Below are 23,344 nucleotides of genomic sequence, written 5' to 3' on the forward strand. Positions count from 1 at the left end.
GTCAATATAAATTTACTTGGGTGGCAAAATTGATTATTCTCTGTGGGCAGGGCTCTATAAAGTCATGTAAGGCAAACCTGTGCCCATGCGCAGTACCTCAAGTGACCTCAAAAAGATTTTTTTGCGCAGTTTGAGCTTAAGAAACAAAAGTTATGGTACAACACGATATTTTAGAGATATCTGTCTTTCCTTATACAAACAGACTGAATAAACTGCCCGGCGGCATTGCAAACATGGCCGCCTAGTGGCGTGACTTCCCTAAAGGGACTTTGCTATGTATATTGTTCATTTTCCACCGTTTTTGTCCTCTTAGAACCAATCCCAGCACTTCTGCTCTCATCATTTTGCAAATAATATATGCACACACAGGATTCGTGTGTGTGTGCGAGCACTCAACATCCAATTACGTTCGCAAACTATATGTTTTCATCCAAGGGAGAAGAACCCAATAGATGTTAATTCTTATGTTAATATTAATGAACCGCCTTTAATGGAAAGTGTCTGTCATTACTCACAGTCAGATTGTTGAATACGTCCCCCTCAGTGAGGGTCGGGACAGACCACCTTTAATTGTGTACGTAAACCCTTTGGCAAAGTGGAGCACATATGGTCTGGCCCGCTCTCAATTGAGCGGAAAGGCTTTTATCTCAAAGGAATACAAAGTAAAGCTATTTTAGATTCACTCTCAGGTTATCTTTATTATTTTCATATTTTCAAATTGATGAATTTTGAATAGTCAAGCGGTCTGAGGAAATGCGGTTCATTCTTTACACAATTTCGGAAAGTGTGTCATCAAGACTACTATTTTATTTTTTATCAGACTGCTCTCCATCTCTCCTGCTTTCTCTCTCTTTATAATGGTGCCCAACTATTGAACTATGGTTGGACTGGATGCAAGGGTGTGGTTAGTGTTTTATTGTTTTATTTAAAAGAATATTAACCTAACTATTTAAATAGTTTCATTTTATTATTTGCATTTGTCATGTTTTTTTCTTTTACTGCAATATGTATTTCTAGAGGACAAACCCTGGTATATACCAGTGGCAGCTCGTGACTGCTCATCCGAGGGGCAAAAATTCAAAATGAATGTTCGGAGTGTCATGTGTGTTTTCAAAATATGTGTTTGTTGCGTCATGTGCATCAAGTGTCCTGCCAAAACAAGCCCCTGCTGCACACGCGCCAAAACCGTCCACGACCAAAGAGACGCTCACGTTCACAAAATACACACAAGACACTCACTTAACAGAAAATTCGGATTACGCATGAGATTATGCGGGTATCGAGCGTCTTTTTTATCATAAACCCTTTAGACGCGTCTGCAGCAGGCACTTATTTTGACAAGACACGTGATGCACATAGGATCACTCGATGCGCAGAAAACATATTTTGAAATTACAAACCACACACATGATGGGCTACATACATGTTGTGACGAACTTTGAAAAAAAGTCACCGACTGCCACTGGTATATATCCTGGTTAATTTATAATTCCAGATTATCCAAAGGCATGTCAGAGCCCATCTTATTTGTCAAATAGTACACTTTTGTGCTTTTTATTTCCTGACAATCTCCCGCCCCATTTCCCCCGTCGGTTCTCTCTCTCTCTCTCCTTTAATTTCGTCTTTAGTTTCCCTCTCTGCTCACGTGACTTGTTAATGAGTCAAACCAACCCCTCAGTCAGTGTTCTTCACTCCGCTTCTTACTACTTCATTTGCGGCCCAAGCCCCGAAATTCATTGTGCGGCAGTAAAAACAATTTACTGTTAATTACAAGGAGAAAAATGTGCTGTATCGCTCTCCCCAATTGCCGTGAATCACCGCACACTCCTGGAGATTTATAAGGAATATGTAAGTAGGATGAATTAGCAGGGTTTAATAACAGAGGCACAAATCATGCAGCCTTCAAGGGGCTTTAATTGATACAGTGGAATGTGATGGGCATGAATCAGTCAGGCGCGCTGCTCCGCTCTAACATATGGTCAGCTCAATATGCTGCAGACGATGTCATTGGCTCTTCCATATGGCAGGAGGCATTTAACGCTTTTGCTTCTGTTTATATTGTTATTGCTAAAAAATGTTCCTTGGCGTAGGATAGCAGTAGTTATTTGTTTATTGCTTTAAACAACATATTTTCCGAAGTACCTTATTACACAAACATTTCATGTTTTTTGTTTGGGTTGTCTATGTTCATTGATGTGGTATTTTGATGTGTACTCTTCAAACTCAAAACAATCTAAATATAAAACCAAACAAAATCACAAAGCAGGTGAAACTCAATGTTCGCAAGAAATTTTGCAATATATAACAATTTTTAATAACTATACAGTACATTAAACTTTTTAAAAAATCTTACTGTTATTGTTTTTGGTGTAATACCATGTCGGTGTGTATGACCATGATCCCCACCCATAGTTTTGTTTATTTGGACGTGTCTCATAATTCATAAAATTCTGGATGCAACAATATATTTTTAAAGAATGCCGCAGGGATGACGGATTTCTGTATGCAAATCCCGGAAGCGAGTTAGCATTTAGCACTTGTGGTTTCATTGCCTCGAAGTCAATGTTTTTTTTTAAGGGGTTTTGGTTAAACACCTTAAAGGAAAGCACCACCTTTTTTAAAAATTTGACTATTTTCTTACCTTAACTTAGACTAATTAATGCATACCTATCTTTTTTTAATGCATGCACTTAATCTTTGTACAGCGCGTCGTGAATGTGTTAGCATTTAGCCTAGCCCCATTCATTCCTTAGGATCCAAACAGGGATGAATTTAGAATCCACCAAACACTTCCATGTTTTCCCTATTTAGTTAGAGTAGTTACATGAGTAAGTATGGGGGCACAAAATAAAACGTGGCAATTTTTTGAAGTGGATAAAAAATTAGAACTATATTGTATGGCGGAAGAGCACTTAGATAGCAGCACTTCGACCTCGGGCACGTTTTATTTTGTGCCACCATACTTACTCTAACTAAATAGGGAAAACATGGAAATGTTTGGTGGCCTCTAAATTCATCCCTGCCTGGATCCCAAGAAATGAATGGGGCCAGGCCAAATGCCAACACATTCACAACACGCTGCACAAAGATTAAGTGCACACATTGAAAAAAGACGGGTATGTATTAATTCGTCTAAGTTGAAGTAAGAACATAGTGAAATATTGAAAAACAGTGGTGTTTTCCTTTAAATAAGATCTTGGGTTACAACCAGCCATAAAATATATTTTCAAGTTTTAATCTACAACAGAAAACACACCACTCCTGAAAAAATAAATGCCTAAAGCAGGAAAAACTCTTCTGTATGCGCGGTGCAGAAAATGACAGAGGCACGAGCATTTGCTTACTAGTGTTGCCAGATCTTTCACCAAAAAAAAAAACAGTGAACACGAAAATCCAATAATAAACCGAAATAATTCCAAATGCTTTATCTCAAATATCAAAATATTGGGGCCGGCACCTTCAAACTTTAATAACACTAATAACTTGATTCAAAAAGCTTACGGTTTAGTATGTAAGTACAAAAAAGGCGAGGACCTGGCAACACTGCAAGACAGCGCTCTGTGGACTCTAAACGTCATCACGCATGAAGATATCAAAAACAATGCAACATGTGCACAATTCCCAACAAATATTCATCCTCAGAGTAAATGTGTTTTATAAAGTTTGAACGAGTTGTGTGAAGCTTGGTGGTGATGACGTTGACGTACTGTAGTTAACATGATGTAGTTCACTAAGGTTAGCTTTATATTTCTTTTAAACATAAGTAGACTTACAAATTCAGATTTGTAAGATTATCTTGTTGAAAAAAAAAAGTTTAACCTCTTCAGACTCTGCGTCCACTGGAATGGACATCACATGTTTTTGTCACGACACACTCACAAAGCAGGTAAGATCCAAGTGCAGTTTTATTTGTAAGTAATCCACAATTGTAATACACACGGGGAAAGGGTCAAAATCCATACATAAAACAATCCAAACATGACACGAACATAACCCAGGAAGGCAGTGTGACATTAAACAAGGACTCCGTGACCGACACTAAACAAACCAGGCTTAAATACAAATGGTGATGGGAAACAGCTGGTGACATGAGGCCGGTAATTAAACTAATGAGTCCAGGTGAAGGTGATCAGCACTGAAAACACACACATGACAGAAACACAGTTTGACAACTGTGACAGTACCCCCCCCCCCCTTAAGGAGGGGCTTCCAGACACTCCAAGCTAAAAAGTTCAGGTGGGTAGAGGAAAGGAGTTGGATCAGGGGGAGGGCAGGTGGGCCAGGATCCTGTAGAGGCCAAGGATCCAGAAGCCAGGGCACCGGCAGTGCAGGAGGCCAGGGCGGGGCCGGCAGTGCAGGAGGCCAGGGCGGCGCCGGCAGTGCAGGAGGCCAGGGCGGCGCCGGCAGTGCAGGAGGCCAGGGCGGCGCCGGCAGTGCAGGAGGCCAGGGCGGCGCCGGCAGTGCAGGAGGCCAGGGCGGCGCCGGCAGTGCAGGAGGCCAGGGCGGCGCCGGCAGTGCAGGAGGCCAGGGCGGCGCCGGCAGTGCAGGAGGCCAGGGAGGCGCCGCAGGCAGAACCAGAGACCAGGGCTGAATTGGGACCCTTGGTGGTGCTGGCGGTAACAGGAACCTAGGCAGAGAGAAAACAGAGGCCCTCTGGGCCAAGTTAGTCATAGCTAAGAGTTCAGGGAGCTCGGGATCAGCCATCTTAGACAGGACAGAGAGACTGGGGAAATCAGGAGCGGAAATTTCGGACGGGACAGAGAGCCTTTGAGAGTCATACACGGTCATCGTGACCAGGGCAGAGAGTCTATGAAGCTTAGAAGCGACCATGTTGGCTGACCATTCAGCCATGTCAGGATATGCAGAGGACTCAGGTTCGGACCTTTCAGCCGTGACCGGAAGTGCATGAGACTCAGGTTCGGACCTTTTAGCCGTGACCTGAAGTGCATGAGACTCAGGTTCGGACCTTTCATCCGTGATGAGTACAGAAGACTCGGATTCATTGGCATGAGAGACATCTTGCTGAACAGAAAAGCAGAAAGCAGACCACACACACCACAGGGCCATGGCAAACACAGGAAACGCTGAGTCCACAGAACATACCTCTGGTGCCTTCCTGAGAACAGGTCCAGGCGTGATGATGGCCCTCTCTAAAACAGGTGACTGTGACACAGTGGCCATCTGGAAAGCAGGGGCAGGTATAACCACGGCATTCTCAAAAACTGGTGCAGGCATAGCGTCAGCCATCTTGGGAACTGTTCCTGGCTTGGCAGCTGCCATTTTGAGAACAGGTGCAGGCATGGTCACGGCCCTTTCGAAAACCGGTCCCTCTACAACAATGGCCATCTGGAAAACAGGTGCAGCTATAACAGTGGTAGTCTCAAAAGCAGATACAAACCTGTAGACAGCCCTCTTAGGAACAGATGCTGCGTTGGTGGCGGCCATTTTGGGAACAGGCTCGGGTGTGGCAGCCAACTTGTGAAGTGGGCAGGATGTAACAGGCAATGCTGGCCTCCTCCTCCTCCTGTGATTACGTGGATGACGCGGTGGCTGAACGATTACTGGCTCAGGCGGCATATCAGTCCTCCATGCTGGTGCAGCGGGCTTCTTGTCAGGGAGCTCCCACAAATTCTTATAACTGCGGTTGTGCAGATAGCTGATAAAAGCCCAGAAGTCCAGTATCTCCAGTCCGTCTATCTCCCACTTAGGTAGAGGATCGTCCAAGCAGTGATTGAGCCAGCCTTTCTGTTCCACGATGTTAAGTCCCAAACTGGAAGCAGAAGACCAGAACAACTGAGCAAAACTCTTTATAGGTTCACCCCGCTGACGGAGGAGAGCCAAATTCCTCCGTCTTCTTCTCCACTCCTCCTCTGAGGACGGAGGATGAACTTGAACCCTCTCACAGTTGTATTGAGGCATACTGGAACTTGTGAGAGGCATACTGGAACGCGAGATACTGCTGGATCTTAGTTTGACGGAGTCCTTCTGTCACGACACACTCACAAAGCAGGTAAGATCCAAGTGCAGTTTTATTTGTAAGTAATCCACAATTGTAATACATACGGGGAAAGGGTCAAAATCCATACATAAAACAATCCAAACATGACACGAACATAACCCAGGAAGGCAGTGTGACATTAAACAAGGACTCCGTGACCGACACTAAACAAACCAGGCTTAAATACAAATGGTGATGGGAAACAGCTGGTGACATGAGGCCGGTAATTAAACTAATGAGTCCAGGTGAAGGTGATCAGCACTGAAAACACACACATGACAGAAACACAGTTTGACAACTGTGACAGTTTTGAGGTTCAAACCAATAAAAATTAGGGATGCACCGATATGGAACTTTTGGCCGATACCGATAACTCTTTATATTTGGGGGCGATAACCGATATCTATAGGCCGATAAATATTCATATTATTTTCACAATGAAAAACTCGCAGACCGCGGACATCTTGTCTTTGCGCTAGACTAGCATACTCTTCTTAAGCCCGCAACTCGTGTCATCTTCGTGCAAACCAAAATAATCCATAATTTATCGGCTTTCATTTATCGTCTTAATTTTGCTATCAGACCGATAACCGATAATATTAAAAATAAGCAGTTATCGGCCGATAACGATATGTCGGCCGATATATTGTGCATCCCTAATAAAAATGCTGATCAACCAATCAAAATAAGGCCTGAAGAGAAAATCAGGTCTGAAGGGGTTAACACTGAGTTTCGTTTTTGTGATAATCCAAAAGTCTATCAGAAAAAAATAGATGGGCTCTTTGGTGAAGGAACCAGTGTCCCGCTAACTTCCGGGTTGACCTACAAAAAAAACGAATTCCCCCGGCACTTGATTATACGGCACTTAAGAAACGCTTCATTCTGATTGGTCAGTGGTGACATTCTGAGGTTTTATATTCTTTTACTTTTTAATTTGTTTTAATTTTTCGGGTTTGCATTTCTTACAAATGAGCTAACAACATAAATCAATAAGCAACCGTGTAATGAGCAATATAAGGTACAGTCTGTCGTGTGATATCACAGAAAAAACTTTCAGGGTGATACAAGACCTAATTACCCTGTCGGGATTTATTCAGCAGTAACAACCGTCTGGCTGTACGTTATCCCTTACTTAACATATTTAAACATCTCTTGTATGACTGCACAAACAGCACGCTGACTGATTCAACACAACCTGTTGTCTAGGCCACTCAAGACTATGTCTCCCTCAAGCCTTGTTTTCTCCACTCCTCTGCCAGGATTTAATGTTGATGATGGCAATTTATTTGAGTCTTACCTCCGTTTTATGACTGTCTGTATACACAATGCACATCACTATTACATCAATGCACTATTAGACAGAATTACCATCTGTTCAAACTGAGAAGTCAACATCTGCTTTCTCTGAGTGAAATGACATCAAATTGCTTTAAATATCGCACCACTAAAAAGAACGGAAAGATGGTTAAGTTATTCATATTTTTATAGCATAGAATAGTTAAACTGTGAAGATGAATATAGAATATGACCATGAAAGTAAACACTAGCATTTGTTTTTAATCATTTGGGTGCTTTGTCTCTTAATGCAAATTCTTTGAGGCAAAATTTAATTGTTTTTGATTTATCTGCACAGAAATGCCAATTTCCATTGAACAGACCTGCACGATTTCAGCAAGAACAATATTTTGTTCCTGTTTGCGGTCTGGGGTTTGGTTGTATATAATCAATTAAAATAGCATTAATCATCAAAGCAGAATGTGAAAAAGATCAGCGGATTGGGCATGCACAGTAAGAGAGGCAAAATCATTGCGATTACAAGGTTAATATAGGTAAAAAAAATGTATTAAAAATGTATAAACTGGATAGTTCCAGTCCTTGATTCTAATTTACAATAAAACACACCTGTGACCTCTACACCCAACAATTCCATGTATCACTGCATAACATGTTAAAGGGATAGTTCACCCAAAAATGAAAATAATGTCATTAATGACTCACCCTCATGTCGTTCCAAACTCGTAAGACCTCTGTTCATCTTCGGAAACACAGTTTAGGAAGTTTTATATTTAGTCCAAGAGCTTGCTGACCCTTCATTAAAAAAGGTAATAAAATGTTCAGAAAGGTAATAAAAACATCATCAAAATAGTCCATGTGACATCAGTGCATCAGTTAGAATGTGTTGAAGCATCGAAAATACAATTTGGTCCAAAAATAACAAAAATTACAGCATTGTCTTCTCTTCCGGTTCTGTTGTTCACCACGTGCACGTGACTGAAGTCACATGGCTTACGTGTTATCCTCAGACATGTTTGCAAAGTTTTTTTTTCCAAACTTACAGCTTGCGTCTCCCTTAGACTGTAAACGAACCTAGGGCACACAAAAAAGGGGCGCACCACATAACACGTCAGCCGCGTCACTGCAGTCACGTGACTTCAGTCACGTGCACGCGGTTCACAACAGAACTGGAAGAAAAGACAATGCTGAATAAAGTCGTATTTTTTGCTATTTTTGGACCAAAATGTATTTTCGATGCTTCAACACATTCTAACTGACCCACTGATGTCACATGAACTACTTTGATGATGTTTTTATTACCTTTCTGGACATGGACAGTATACCGTAAGTAGATTTTCAATGAAGGGTCAACAAGCTCTCGGACTAAATATAAAACATCTTAAACTGTGTTCCAAAGATGAATGATGAGTTTGGAATGACATGAGGGTTAGTCATTAATTACATTATTTTCATTTGTGGGTGAATTTTCCCTTTAATTATTCTGTTGCTTTTCACACTCAGTCAGGGACTATTTTTTCCAGCAAAAAACGTATGTTTTTTTTTTTGCGTTTGTAAAAACTTCATGTGTACACGACAAAGGTAGTCAAAACAATCCGCGTTTACATGGAACTGCAAAAACGATTAAAAATACTATATAATGCATGCCAGGCCAGTGCTTTTCATCCAAAGTTTTTTCCAAAATCCCCGGGCGCCGGTATTCAGCGTGGAAGAAATGCCGAGCTTCCATTAGAAAAAATTGAAAACATACGCCTGCCGCGGGCGTAAAAGCTTTGGTGTGCACGACCCCTAAGAGAGGTGACGAAGGAGTAGCCTGAGAAGCTGGTTTGTTTCTTCAACGTTTTAGCAACACATACACAAAACAAGTAGTCTGCCATTGTTGGGTGTGTACGTGAAAATGCGCATGCTTTCACAAATTTGCGTTTTTGCCGTTTACATGGAAAAGATAAAGACGTCATTTTTAAAAATGTGCACTTTGGAACCCGTTTTCAAATGTTTGTGTTTTCGGGACTCCAAAACGCCATTGTCATGTAAACCAACTGCCAAAACGCTAACCAATTCCTGTTTTCAGGCCCTTAAGTCACTGCTGAAGGGGTTGCAGACAACAATGCCCTACAAGCGGAACTTGGGCCCAATCCCATTTCTATGTCTTACCCCTTACCTCTACCCCTTAGTTTTGCACGTTCACATGAGAGTAAGGCCCAATTGGGATAGCCATTACTCTCACGTGAACGTGCAAAACTAAGGGGTAGGGGTAAGGGGTAAGACATAGAAATGGGATTGGGCCTTATTCCACTAAAAACAGCACAGCTTCTCGTACATTATTGCTTACTTTATTAGAGATGTTGTGCAGTCTGCTACCCTTTAATCATGACTAACACCTTGATTTTAGAAAACGGGTGAAATAAAATGAAAAACACACCGTGCCATCCGTCATTCAGAAGATACAGTCCCATTATGAAAATGACAGCATAAAATAAAAATACATGTACAGTCTTAACAGGTGTTGTGTCATAGCTTTTAAAACATTTATTATTTTATCACATCTGAAAAGCTGTATCGATCAAACAGCATCCAGGACCACAACAAACCAAATCTTTTATAAAAAAAAATATCAAAAATATGTTGTACTTATTTTCCATTTTTAGCTGCTACAGTATGTGCAAGTACCCATGTTGACCATAATAAAAAATAAAAACAAGGCTTTCAACGTCATATTTTTCTATATAAAAGGTATCATAATTCTCTTTTGAGTGCACATGCCCTCTCGGACGGGGACAAAAGCCTCTAGCATTTTAAAAGGGAACCATGCTGTCATTATTGATCTTGTTGAAATGTGAACAGCTAATCAAGAGTTGATGGTTGATGTTTTATGTATATTACATCCATAAAGACAAGCAGAACATGCCTACCCTGCCTGTACACATCGCATTGACTCGAAAAACACCGTGCACGTGTTCCCCCCGCCCGAAAAGGTTAGACAATTATGCATAAATCAATACTTTTCCTGTTAGAGAAATAAGTATTATAGTGCACAGAAAACGTCAGGCTGCATAAAAACGGCAAACACTCAGGCTGGGTTGTAACTGGCATGAGACATGTCTGTCTTTGACTTAGTCATTAAGATGATGACGGCAATATTAACCTTTTTGCTGAGCTGTGAACCATGTCAAAACATTAAATGCGCCGATTTAATAAAACAAACGGTTCAGTAAGAAGTGTTCCGACTGCAGTATATTCTTTAAAAGCTGCATACTACCTAATACACTCTCAGAAATAAAGGTACAAAAGGTGTCACTACCTTTTAAAATGTCCTAATATGTATTATTTAAGTAAAGATATATGAATACATTTTGTACCAATTTGTACCTTTGAGGTAATCATTTTAAAGTCCTATTAGGGAGTCACGCCACTAGGCGGCCATGTTTGCAACGCCTTCGGGGGAGTTATTTCAGTCATGCAAGACTAAAGTCATGTCTACCTAAATGGGTAATTCTCGTGAAATTACACTTATGACGTGTCATGTAACATTTTGATAAAAAAGTAAATACAAAATAAGAAGCATACAGTTACAAAAATCTCTTCATGTACTATTTTGCACATCATTTCAAATGACATAATACGAACCGATTTTGTTTTTTTTTCCCAAATTTAAGGGGAAATTTTCATTACCGCAACGTGTCCATGACTTGATTTGGGTTCTGTGACATGGAAAATATATAATAAAAAAATAAAGCTTCAGTGCATGTTATACTATAAACATTTACAGTAAAGAAACATGTGCTATTTGGTGATCATTGGTAAATGTAGAGACAATAATAAGGAATATAAATGTGTCCAAGAAATATTTTCTCATCCTCCGCATCATTGTTTAAGCCCTCAAGGAACTAAAATTTTCAAAAAAAATTGTTGGAAGGGACATAATTGACTGTGACACTCAAGATGGCTACCAGGTAAGCAGTTCTTATTTTTTTTCTCCAGATAAAAATTTACATTTTGTTTGTCATAGTACCTAGACAACTTTTTTGTTCTCATTACTGAATCATGAGTTTGTAAATGCATATATTTAATGTAATATCATGTTGCGATAATGGTAATTTTTGATAATGATAATCTAAAAAAATTTAATAATTTGATAGGAAATATGTTAAAAATCCTCTAAAAGTTCAGACTTTAATCTTATATGTGCAAAAAAAATCACATTTTTTTTAAATTCTGATGCTGGACACAGATTTTGTGAGAATGGACACTGGATTTCTTTTTGAAAAGGTGCCATCCCAGTGACAGTCTTTGTACCGAAAGGTTAGACAAAGAAAGATAGTATTTATTTAATTTGTTTGCATTACATTACATTATTTTTCTCACCTGTTCTTCACAATTTACTCATTCCCAAAGAAATAAACACGTGCTCACCGGCAGAATCCTCCTCAAAGATCATCACATTTGTGCTACCTAAGGGCACGGGATGCCACGTCAGTCACACATCACTTTTACCACCTTATGTTTTAAGGCAAAAACGATAAACGTCCAGCGAGACTTCACACAAATCCTATTAAATCAGCGGGGGGGATTTGAAATGATATCAGAGTTTCAATTATATAGACTCAAGTGCTATTGATTGAGTGTAATTTATGACTCGCGCGCCATGATGGGCCTTGGAAGACAACACGCTCGTTCCCTATGGAGGATTTTTATTAGCGCTGTCGGTGTGGACGGCCTGACAGGCAGAGTGGGCTAAATGCACAGAGGATGTGTCAGGCTGAGGTAATTTACCTCCTCTGTACCTACACGAGAGCCCCATTAGATCATTACAGCTGCATGTATGGAACCGAGCGATGACTATAAACGCACATCAACACATCTCCACGTATCTCTTCATTCTTTTCTCTAACGATAGCTCCGACAGGTATGAAGGCCCCAGCGTTGAAGCCGTCGAATTTGACCGCAATGAAGATTTCCTGGGATTCCCCGGCTGAACCAAACGGGCCTCCGCCTGTGTACCACGTGGAGCGGACAGATGTGTCTTTGTCTGACGCACAGGGTCAGGTTATAAGGGGGAGACGGTTCACAGGGAGTGGCTACTTCAGATTTCCCAGTTCTACGCTGCCGGTCAACACTGACTTCACAGGTACGATGTCTCATTGATTTTTTTATGCAATTTGGGTATTTCAGAAATTAGTTCAGAGATGCTGTAAAGTTCCTGTAGCTCAGCTGGTAGTGCATTGCACTGCCAACTTCAAGGTCATGGGTTCGATTCCTCAGGCGAGCTTATATGATATGCTAAATGTATAGCTTAAAGGATTAGTCCATTTCCTTAACAAAAAATCCAGATAATTTACTCACCACCATGTCATCCAAAATGTTGATGTCTTTCTTTGTTCAGTCCAGAAGAAATTATGTTTTTTGAAGAAAACATTCCAGGCTTTTTCTCATTTTAATGGACTTTAATGGACCCCAACACTTAACAGTTTTAATGCAGTTTAAAATTGCAGTTTCAAAGGACTCTAAACGATCTCAAACGAGGCATAAGGGTCTTATCTAGCGAAACGATTGTCATTTTTGGCAAGAAAAATAAAAAATGCACTTTTAAACCACAACTTCTCGTCTTGTGATGCACCAGCGCGACCTCACGTAATATGTGATCACTTCAAGAGGTCACAGATGTGTGAGAGAAAGAGGACCGCTCCGACGTTGTTGTATATCGAATGATACTAAGTAATGTTTTTGTGTCTGTTTACTGTTTAAAATGGTCTGCAAATGTGCGTTTCATATATGTAACACTTGACCTTTCAAAGTCATTACGCAATTACGTGAGGTTGCGCTGGCTCGTCACACATGTATCATTCGTATTTTGCACCGGTGCACAGCAGGTTTTTCCCTCCACAGACGCACGTCGGCAAACTAGGGAATGAACTTGCTCTCCCTGGGTGGCTCAGCGCAAAAAAGGAGGCGTGTTCCAGCGCTAACCATCCCTGATGCTATAGTTTCAAAAAACAATTGCGCCACTGACCAGAAAAAAATAGTCTAAAGTCAGTGGCGCGTTGCACGTTGTTCATTATGCTATTTTAAGGGCACATGCTTGACCATAATGTATAGCGTGCACAACGCGCACACACTTTGCTTATCTAATCTACACAGATGCAACAGTTATTTTTGCAAATCATAAATTGTTACAATAAAAAATATTAACACATGAGATAAGGGAAATCATTGTGGTGAGCATTCTGGTGATAGTTTTTATTTATTGTGTGGCTGCGTTAAAAAAATTATCATGCAAATAACGATTAAAATATTTTCATAAGTTTGTTGTGTGGCTGTATTACGTTTATTTTATGTAAATAATAATTAAAATGTTTTCAAAAGAAACCTTAATGTATGTGAACTTGATTTGTAAGTGTACTTTGGGGTTGGACTGCTTGCGTTTCTTGGCTTTCATCGGTGAGGGTGGACGCAGCGATGTCCTCTGCTGGAGTTAGGTCCTGTGTAGAGGCAGATCCACCTCACGTTACACGGTGTGCCCGATTTATGCTGGCAAGCTTGGGATTCCCCCGTCTCCTGATATCATTGTAGCACTTGCGGCGCAACGTCCTGGGGATGCCAGCTGATGAGACAATTGTGCCTATTTCCTCCCACGCCTGTTTAACCGACGCTGGTTCGGGCGGGTTTCTCCCATCCCCATACAAAACAACTTCTCTGTCTTTGACTGCTCTTACAAGAACGTGGGTCTCCTCGGCTGTAAACCGCTCCTGGCGTGCGCCTGGTAAATCTGTCATAATAATAGCAAACCGCCATGGAACTTGCGCACTTGCTTTTAAAGGGAATGTTGGATGACGTTCTGATTTGTTTATTTGACGTTACGCCCAAACCACACCTATGAAAAATTAACCTACTTCAGACCAACCCCTTATTGATTTGCGGCAGGCGCAAGAGTTATTTATCCCGCCGGGAAAATAGCAACAGCGCCCAAGATCCACCCACAAAGACACTTGCGCTTCGCACTTGTGTTTCAGATCGTTAAAATAGGGCCCAATGTATGTATATTATAGATGATATAGACTACCTTACTAAAACATTATAGTCCGCTTTGAATAAAGCATTATGGTACCACCTTCAATTACTGCCTATGATTTTCCAAGGGAACGTCTTGTGTGTAGCTTGCAACAATAATGTTAGTAGGATGCTATCATCATCAGTTAACCTTTTTTATGGTAAAATTTGGTCCTTCATCCTGCCGGATAGCCCGAATCCATTTCTGTCTTACTTCACCATCAACAGGGAATGAATGGAACAGATATGGCTGTTTACATTGCCTTTACTGTGGAGGAGGTAGATTACCACAACGATTGCGTATTTCCGGTCACAAATGCGGACGTTGTGAGAAAGGTCTATTATGTTTTGACATTGACTTTGTGTTATGTGTTGGTTCCAGACAAAGTCAAAACAGTATTTCCACTTTTCGCAGCCGGCAGGCCACTCCCACCGCATAACTCCGCCCCTAACACTCTTTATTCATCTCTCACTCCTTTCCTCACTCCTCTGCATCCCGATGTATTAATGACTTCCGTGATTAGACAAAGGGCAATTATACTTTTGTTTACAAACATAATTGGGGAATTGAGTTCCAAATGAATACAGGTTCCGGTTCATCTACTAATGCAAAAATCCTTCAGCCTGCCATTTGTTTAGATTACTTGCGCTTTAATTGCGTTAAATGCTCAGAAGGCGTTGCTTTAACTTATCAGGTCGGTCAGTGTGATGTGACAGCAGAGGCAAACATCAGATGACCTCTTCTCTGATTATTTTCTGTAGCATCTGTAACGTGCGGTGTATGGCATAAATGTTATGAAAAATCAGATGGAGATCTGTTTTAAAAGGGATGTTCTCCTAAATTTATGTATCTTTACTTTTGGTAAATACACTCACCTAAAGGATTATTAGGAACACCATACTAATACTGTGTTTGACCCCTTTTCGCCTTCAGAACTGCCTTAATTCTACGTGGCATTGATTCAACAAGGTGCTGAAAGCATTCTTTAAAAATGTTGGCCCGTATTGATAGGATAGCATCTTGCAGTTGATGGAGATTTGATCAGAGGATGGGTACATGGTGGTCATAAAGGGATGGACATGGTCAGAAACAATGCTCAGGTAGGCAGTGGCATTTAAACGATGCCCAATTGGCACTAAGGGGCCTAAAGTGTGCCAAGAAAACATCCCCCATACCATTACACCACCGCCAGCCTGCACAGTGTTAACAAGGCATGATGGATCCATGTTCTCATTCTGTTTACGCCAAATTCTGACTCTAACATCTGAATGTCTCAACAGAGATCGAGACCAGGCAACATTTTTCCAGTCTTCAACTGTCCAATTTTGGTGAGCTTGTTCAAATTGAAGCCTATTTTTCCTATTTGTAGTGGAGATGAGTGGTACCCGGTGGGGTTTTCTGCTGTTGTAGCCCATCTGCCTCAAAGTTGTGCGTGTTGTGGCTTCACAAATGCTTTGCTGCATACCTCAGTTGTAATGAGTGGTTATTTCAGTAAAAGTTGCTCTTTTATCAGCTTAAATCAGTGGGCCCATTCTTCTCTGACCTCAAGCATCAACAAGGCATTTTCGCCCACAGGACTGCCCCATACTGGATGTTTTTCCATCTTCACACCATTCTTTGTAAACCCTAGAAATGGTTGTGCGTGAAAGTCCCAGTAACTGAGCAGATTGTGAAATACTCAGACAGGCCCGTCTGGCACCAACAACCATGCCACACTCAAAATTGCTTAAATCAACTTTCTTTCCCATTCTGACATTCAGATTGTCTTGACCAGGACCACAGCCCTAAATGCATTGAAGCAACTGCCATGTGATTGGTTGATTAGATAATTGCATTAACAAGAAATTGAACAGGTGTTCCTAATAATCCTTTAGGTGAGTGTATACGGTTGTGGGACCATGCTGGGTCACAATTTGATGTCTGGTGAAAAATCTGTATGAAACCAGTTGAGAACATGGTTTATGGCAAATTAGGGCCCTCTAGATTCCAGGTCTGCTGCTTTACTCATTTCCACCTCACTTTTTCGTATATAACCTCCCTCTCCATAACGCACAGACTGACATGAAACCATGTCATGTCGCGAGCCCTTTTTTGTTGGACACATGCTCTGAGATATCTGGGAAATCGGACTTTATTTATATTAAAACGAGGCAATTAGTAGATCCTCCTTTAGAAGTCTGGGACATTAAATTGCCTCCTTAAGGATCGTGCATATAAATGGGTGACCCTTTGTGACCTTGCAATTTCAGGAAATGAATGGCCATTTCCCCCTCTAACTCTATTAACATTTAGCACTGCAATTTCCAGTTTTTTTCCTTAAATAATGACAAACGGATAAATCTTTATAAATCAAGCCCTGAGTTGAGTTCAGCTCACTCCCTAATTGATCAATGGCTGCAGTCAAAGTGGTGAGCTCGTCCTTGGGCCTGCTGGGATTATAAATGGCCACCAACTAATGAAGGGAACCGAAGAACAAACCGGGATGACAACACCCCTTTTAGCAGACTTTATTTTTGATACTTTACGCACTTTTAGTTTGTCTTGGTTTTATTTCAAGAGCAGTAAACATGCAAGCTAAACTCACAAATGTTGTTGTGACGCAACATTCGAAAACCATAAAGATTTCCATTTTGGAAAATAAGCTGTCGGTTTTATCGAGCTCTGAGTTCCGGATAAATCATTCTGCTCAATGGTTGAAATGAGGCAGACACAAAAAGCAATGAACAAATAGCATGCTCAGGGACAAATACTCTGTGTATTATTGAAATTTAGCCAAAGCAATAAATTAAGCGAAATCGATGGTCATCTAATCTTGTGCTCGAAATAACTTTGTTAAAGGATACAACTTGTAGCAAATCAAAGAAAAAATTTGATTAAAAGGCAGCGTAGTTCAGGTGAATTGACTTTGATCCACATTGATATTTAACAGCGTTCCTGTTACTTTCCTTAGTTAGTATGTTCGTACCAAGCGTGCCGCACAAGCCCTGCAAAGTGAAGCCAAAATGTCTTGTTCGACCCCCAGCGACTGGTCCTAGTATATGTCATAAACCCCGCCTCCCCATTTTTTTCATTGGGACTTGAGACCAACTAAACAATTTAATTACACTTCAAATATCTTTTTCCGAAGCTGGTTTCTGTAATTTACTGTAGTTTTTATCACGCTGTGTTTTAAAAATAAGTTTGTTTTTAGTTAGTTATTTAATGCTATAAAAACACTGGTGTGACGTCATGATTGACAGCTGTGATATGCGCATTCTGCGAGATCAACGCCTGGGCCTTAATTTCATGGCTTTACTTCCTGCTCACTACTGCGCAGGACTGGTCCCGAAATCGCTACTGTGCAGACTCAAGACCCAAGATGTCAGCGCCATATCGGGACACTGGCGGCTTCACTTTTCAACAATGGAAGAGAGCGAATGGGCATCGTACATCTTTTTTAGTCTATGATTTGTACTGTTTTAAAGTACTGTTCTATGTTTATTAAATATATGAAGAGTTCAGATGCAAAACCCTCTAAGGGTGTTTTCACATCTGTAATTCGGTTCATTTGGTTCGGACCAAAAGCAAAAAATCACTCATTGACGAGTTAACTTGTCAATTAAGAGAAAACACTTCCCTGCCAATGACAAGTATTTCCGGCAATCCGTAATACCGCTATTATCCACCAGTTGGCGCAACTTATCAAACTCAGAAGTATCGCCCCTGGGGAAACAGCTGTATGTCCGTGTATGTTTTGACCATCGCTCTGAATCTGATCTCTATCAAAAGTCCTTCTTATCCCAGCTTTTGCTCAAAATTTGATGTTTGTAGCCTCTTATTGAACGGCTGAAATTCCACAAGGGAGCGTATTTGTTCCTCAGACGTTGCACAATAAATGTGACATCTGAATATATTCATTATAAATCGTGACTGAAAAGTGAGATTCGAACGAATGTCTGTTAGTGAACTAATTGTAAACACTATTTATATCGTAATTCGGTCAGAAACGTCAAGATTGTGAGATGAACAAATCGTTTTGGATTAAAAGGCTTGGATATTACATTTCCTTGGACTTTTAGGGATTTATGAACAATTTGTTTTGGACAATTTCACCGAAGCGGATAAAGGGAAGATTTTGAAGGTAAGTAAATATCCTAAATCGGCACCGCCCAGGTCAGGTAACTAACAACTAGATTACAGTTTTATGACTGCTAAAAATCATATTATGCTTTGTCTGCGCGCTTAATGGAATCCCGAAAGTCTGTCCCGATGTGCCGCATGACCGTATAATTTGAAGCTTTAATGCTTCAAAGTTACAATGACTTAATGCATCCTCACGTGCAAGGGAGGGGGTGTATCGTGTACGGCACAGTGTTCCTTATCAGGTTAAAGAAACCTACCCATATTTGATAAAGAGAAAGCAAATGAAGGTAGGATGAAACTTTTTTTTTTTTAAAGCAGAGGGCCTTTTCTTTCATTTGATATATTGTATGTTTATATATTTAAAGAAGAACATTTCCTGGAAGGCAATAATCTTTTGTGAAAATCATGAAAAATTGTAGCGCTGGCTGGCAGCTTTTTTTAAAACGCTGGCGGGGAAAGATTTAAGGTGGAAAAATAATTACTTCAATTGATAACACCTAAAATATTTTTAAACAATTCAACTTAAATTTTTTATTTAAAGAGAGAAAGTATTTTTTAAAGTTGATTCCTTTTTTTACAGTGTAAGTGCACACAGGCTTTTTATGCATTTTTTATGCATGCGTTAAGCGGCTTTTGCATCGAAACTCTTCATATGATTGTGGCTCCTATTGCCTTAAGATTATCTGTAACCTTTATTTACTTATCATTTAAATGCACTGAAAAAATTATTCATTGAATTTAATACATTTTTTTAAGGTAAGTGGTTGCAATCAATTTATTTAAGCTACACTTAAACAAAAAAGATTAGTAAAGTAAAGTAAAATATACAATTTTTGTTTAAATGTAGCTTAAATAAATTGATTGCAACCATTTACCTTAAAAAATGAGTAAATTCAATAAATAATTTTTTCAGTGTGTATTTTCCAGCTTTTTGCATGGAGTGGTGGTGAATAAATGTACAATATCCCTCAAAATTGGAGGCAGTTATACATGAGAATAAAGCAATTTTCAAAGACTACATGATATTGTAGCACAGAATGTTAAATGATACAAATTATTTTCCTTAATTAATTTGATTGATTGTTAAACGGCCTCAGTCAGTGGAAAGTAGAGGGAAACTTTGCACAGACATCATTAGTTTTTCTCCATTTAAAGATTAATCATGAAAAGCTCTGGCTCTTTAATTCTGTAATTTGTATATTTAATGGGGTGCTGCAGAATCTATGACAGTAATTAGCATTTCCTGAAAACTCATTAATACGCAACAACTTGATTAATGCCGCAATAATACTAACATGACTGAAGTTATTCGGGTTATGTACTAAGCAGATTAAATCCAAATAGCCCTGTTTGTTTTACTTATAGCTGATATGATGATTTTTGGCAAAGAAAGATTTTGAATAAACTGGTTTATCATTAATTCCCATTATCAAAATATGGCTAATTATTACCTCGTCTCTAATTTTTTCCAAAAGATTTTCCTTCAAAATAATATAATTTGTTATATCAAACTCCATATATAAATGTACAATTGTGTAAATCTCATAGTAAAAATGCTTCTTTTTTTAATATGTGTGAATAACATTACCACACCAAAGCCAAATATGGACATAGGCTAGCAAAATGTAGGAAAGTGCTGATACAGTCCTCGTGTAAAAGTGCTTCACATCTTTCCCATGTCTTAGCACTTGTTTTGAGACCCACAGAGGTGAATCTCATTCCTCATCAGCCCATTCAGACCAGCCCTGCACCTGAGAGACCTCTGACCACAGCTTTTCAGGACGGGGCTGTCAGTGCTCACGGCCCAACGTCGCTCCGAGGGGATCTCAAATCCCACAGATGTCCCTTTAGCCTCTTCTGTAATGGACCAGACGTTCTGATGGATGTGAAGCACTTGTCAAAAAATAGCTGATCACCCCAGAGAGATCTGCTTGCTGAACCTACAACTTCTGATCCAGGTTCTCCCCCACCACCGTCCAAAGAGCCGAGACTAGATGGAGGTTTTGTGGTCAGCACGAGCTCTGTGTGTTTAACAGAATGATGTTTTAGGAATGGTGCTTTTATATGATGAGTGTATACGTGATGAATGTGAGTTTAATTAGTGAAAATATGTTTGTTTTTTAAGCTGTAGGCTGTACATTGGGAGCACATTGTTATAGTTAAAGACACACTATGCAGTTATTTTACCTTAATATAACAGCTTCAAAGTTATTTCGGTGGTAAACAAAGTCATAGTAAGGCGAATCATCCTCCTGTTGAAGCTCGGGGAGGACGCCTCTAGCCAAACCAGCAATGCAAGCTTGAGAGAACCGCCCCTGACAAATCTCGCGAGAATCACGTCTTGCTTTACGGCAACGAAGTCACACACGTTAGGCTTGTTCGACTTCGTTTGGCGCTGCAAGAACCGACCGCCAGACGACGCCAAAGTACCGCGAGAATGATCTGAGACGGCACCTTGACGTCATCTGGCTGCCGGCTCCCGCAGCGCCGCACGAAGTCGACCAAGCCCATAACAACAACTGCACGCGCGAATTTGAGACGTGAGGCTAAACGATTTAAAAGTTAAGAAAGCGCGTTCGGAAGTGAGTAGGAAAAGAGAATCTGACCGCGTTAGGAACCGGACAAGAGTCCCACTCGGTCAGGTTTTTACTCGTTGGCGTGAGCTAAAAGACAGCACTGGATGGGATGCTGATCTGGCGATCTTGTTGATGGACTAGTAAGTAAATCTCTCATTTGTAAACTTGTTTGCGGTCTATGTTGTATGTTGTTACGCTTGCTTGTAGTATGTCATGCGATTATCATGACAACAGTTGTCAATATCTCACATAATTATCAGGACATAAATAAGCCTACAGGATGTAAATAGTGTAAACATGCACAATTTGCAAACTATTATGATAAATAGCAATAATCATGTATAGTGACATTATAACGAACAATGTTATGAAATAATGCAACATACACAATTAACTTTGTCATGGCATTTTGTAATGTTTACTTGTGATTTAGCTGCAATCATGTAAAAACGTTATAAGCTAGCAAACGCGGTACTTTATTGTTATACGCACTCTACACTTGGAATAAACTTCTTATTATCCTATTACCATCATCTGTAGTTTAGTAGACTATGCAGTAGCCTAATATTTGTATGAAATTGTGAAACATTATCTGGTCATTATCTTTGGAGTACTAGAGTGGGAAATTACGACAGTTGCAAGTATTCTACAGCGACCCTAGGGGTCACTGTTTGACAAAAACGCAAAATGCATAGAGCGGCTTTAAACACCATAATTTTTCAATATTCTACTAAGTTTTTACCTTAAATTAGACAAATTAATACATACCTATGTTTTTTCAACATTCGTGCCATTGTTGAGTTTTGAAATTAAACAAAGCTGTTGCGTGAAGTGATGTTTGTTAGTTCTAGCGTCTCCTGCTGATTGACGGGTGGGCGGGATTTACACGCATTACACATTACACACAGGGAGTCAAGTAGGGTTGGTATTCAGATGATATAATCCCCCTATCAGTTGTATAGATCTAAAGTCTGAAGAAACATCTTGCTGCTCTATATTTGGTCAACCAGACTTCAATCCACTGGAGATTCAATGATAGATTAAGTGGAATCTTTTTAATCTAAGAAGCCTGTATTAATGCAGGTTTCTAGTCACAGCTTTCAACATATTAATGAACTTGTATTGAAAAAGGGATATGACTTCAAAGGTATTTTTACATCTGATTTTAGGTCAGATGGTGAAAGGTTTCACACAAAACAGTTTCAGAGATTTTTAAGCAGGATTCTTGTGGGATTGAATCTATCAAGGGTAGAACTACTAAGACACAATGGGACCCTTCAGACAGTGCTGAATGTTTTGTTCTCACCAGCAATACAGACACACACACACACACATAGATACAGCAACTGTTAATAAAATCAAAGTAGACTTTCTCACACTTCTAGGCATTTTATTTGTCATTTGTTTATGCATTCTTATGAATATGACTGTGATGCACATATGCAATTCCAGGATAATAGATGTGACATTCGCAGTCAAAACTTGAAATATATTTTTTTTAGAGAATGCATTTATTAACAATAAATATCAGTCTATACTCATGCTAACAGAGTCTTTGAATGGGCATTTAAACCACCAAATATTGACATGATACACTCACCTAAAGGATTATTAGGAACACCTGTTAAATTTCTCATTAATGCAATTATCTAATCAACCAATCATATGGTAGTTGCTTCAATGCATTTAGGGTTGTGGTCCTGGTCAAGACAATCTGAATGTCAGAATGGGAAAGAAAGGTGATTTTAACAATTTGAGCGTTGCATGGCTCTTGGTTGCAGACGGGCTGGTCTGAGTATTTCACAATCTGCTCAGTTACTGGGATTTTCACGCATTTCTAGGGTTTACAAAGAATGGTGTGAAAAGCAGCAGTCATGTGGGCGAAAATGCCTTGTTGATGCTAGAGGTCAGAGGAGAATGTGCCGACTGATTCAAGCTGATAGAAGAGCAACTTTGAATGAAATAACCACTCGTTTCAATCGAGGTATGCAGCAAAGCATTTGTGAAGCCACAACACGCACAACCTTATGGCGAATGGGCTACAACAGCAGAAGACCCCACCGGGTACCACTCATCTCCACTACAAATAGGAAAAAGAGGCTACAATTTGCACGAGCTCACCAAAATTGGACAGTTGAAGACTGGAAAAATGTTGCCTGGTCTGATGAGTCTCGATTTCTGTTGAGACATTCAGATGGTAGAGTCAGAATTTGGCGTAAACAGAATGAGCACATGGATCCATCATGACTTGTTACCATTGTGCATGCTGGTGTTGGGGATGTTTTCTTGGCACACTTTAGGCCAATT

At 40.1% G+C, this 23,344-nt stretch overlaps 1 protein-coding gene across 1 annotated transcript in view; it reads left to right on the forward strand.

The window, feature by feature from the left end:
• The window catches only part of ush2a (Usher syndrome 2A (autosomal recessive, mild)), a 328,621-nt gene that overhangs the window by 81,511 nt on the left and 223,766 nt on the right, over positions 1–23,344 (forward strand). Inside the window, 1 exon segment of the mRNA XM_055171788.2 lies at positions 12,189–12,419. Coding sequence (XP_055027763.2) covers positions 12,189–12,419 — 231 coding nt within the window.

Source organism: Misgurnus anguillicaudatus, chromosome 7 (assembly GCF_027580225.2).
Source record: "Misgurnus anguillicaudatus chromosome 7, ASM2758022v2, whole genome shotgun sequence".
Taxonomy (NCBI): domain Eukaryota; kingdom Metazoa; phylum Chordata; class Actinopteri; order Cypriniformes; family Cobitidae; genus Misgurnus; species Misgurnus anguillicaudatus.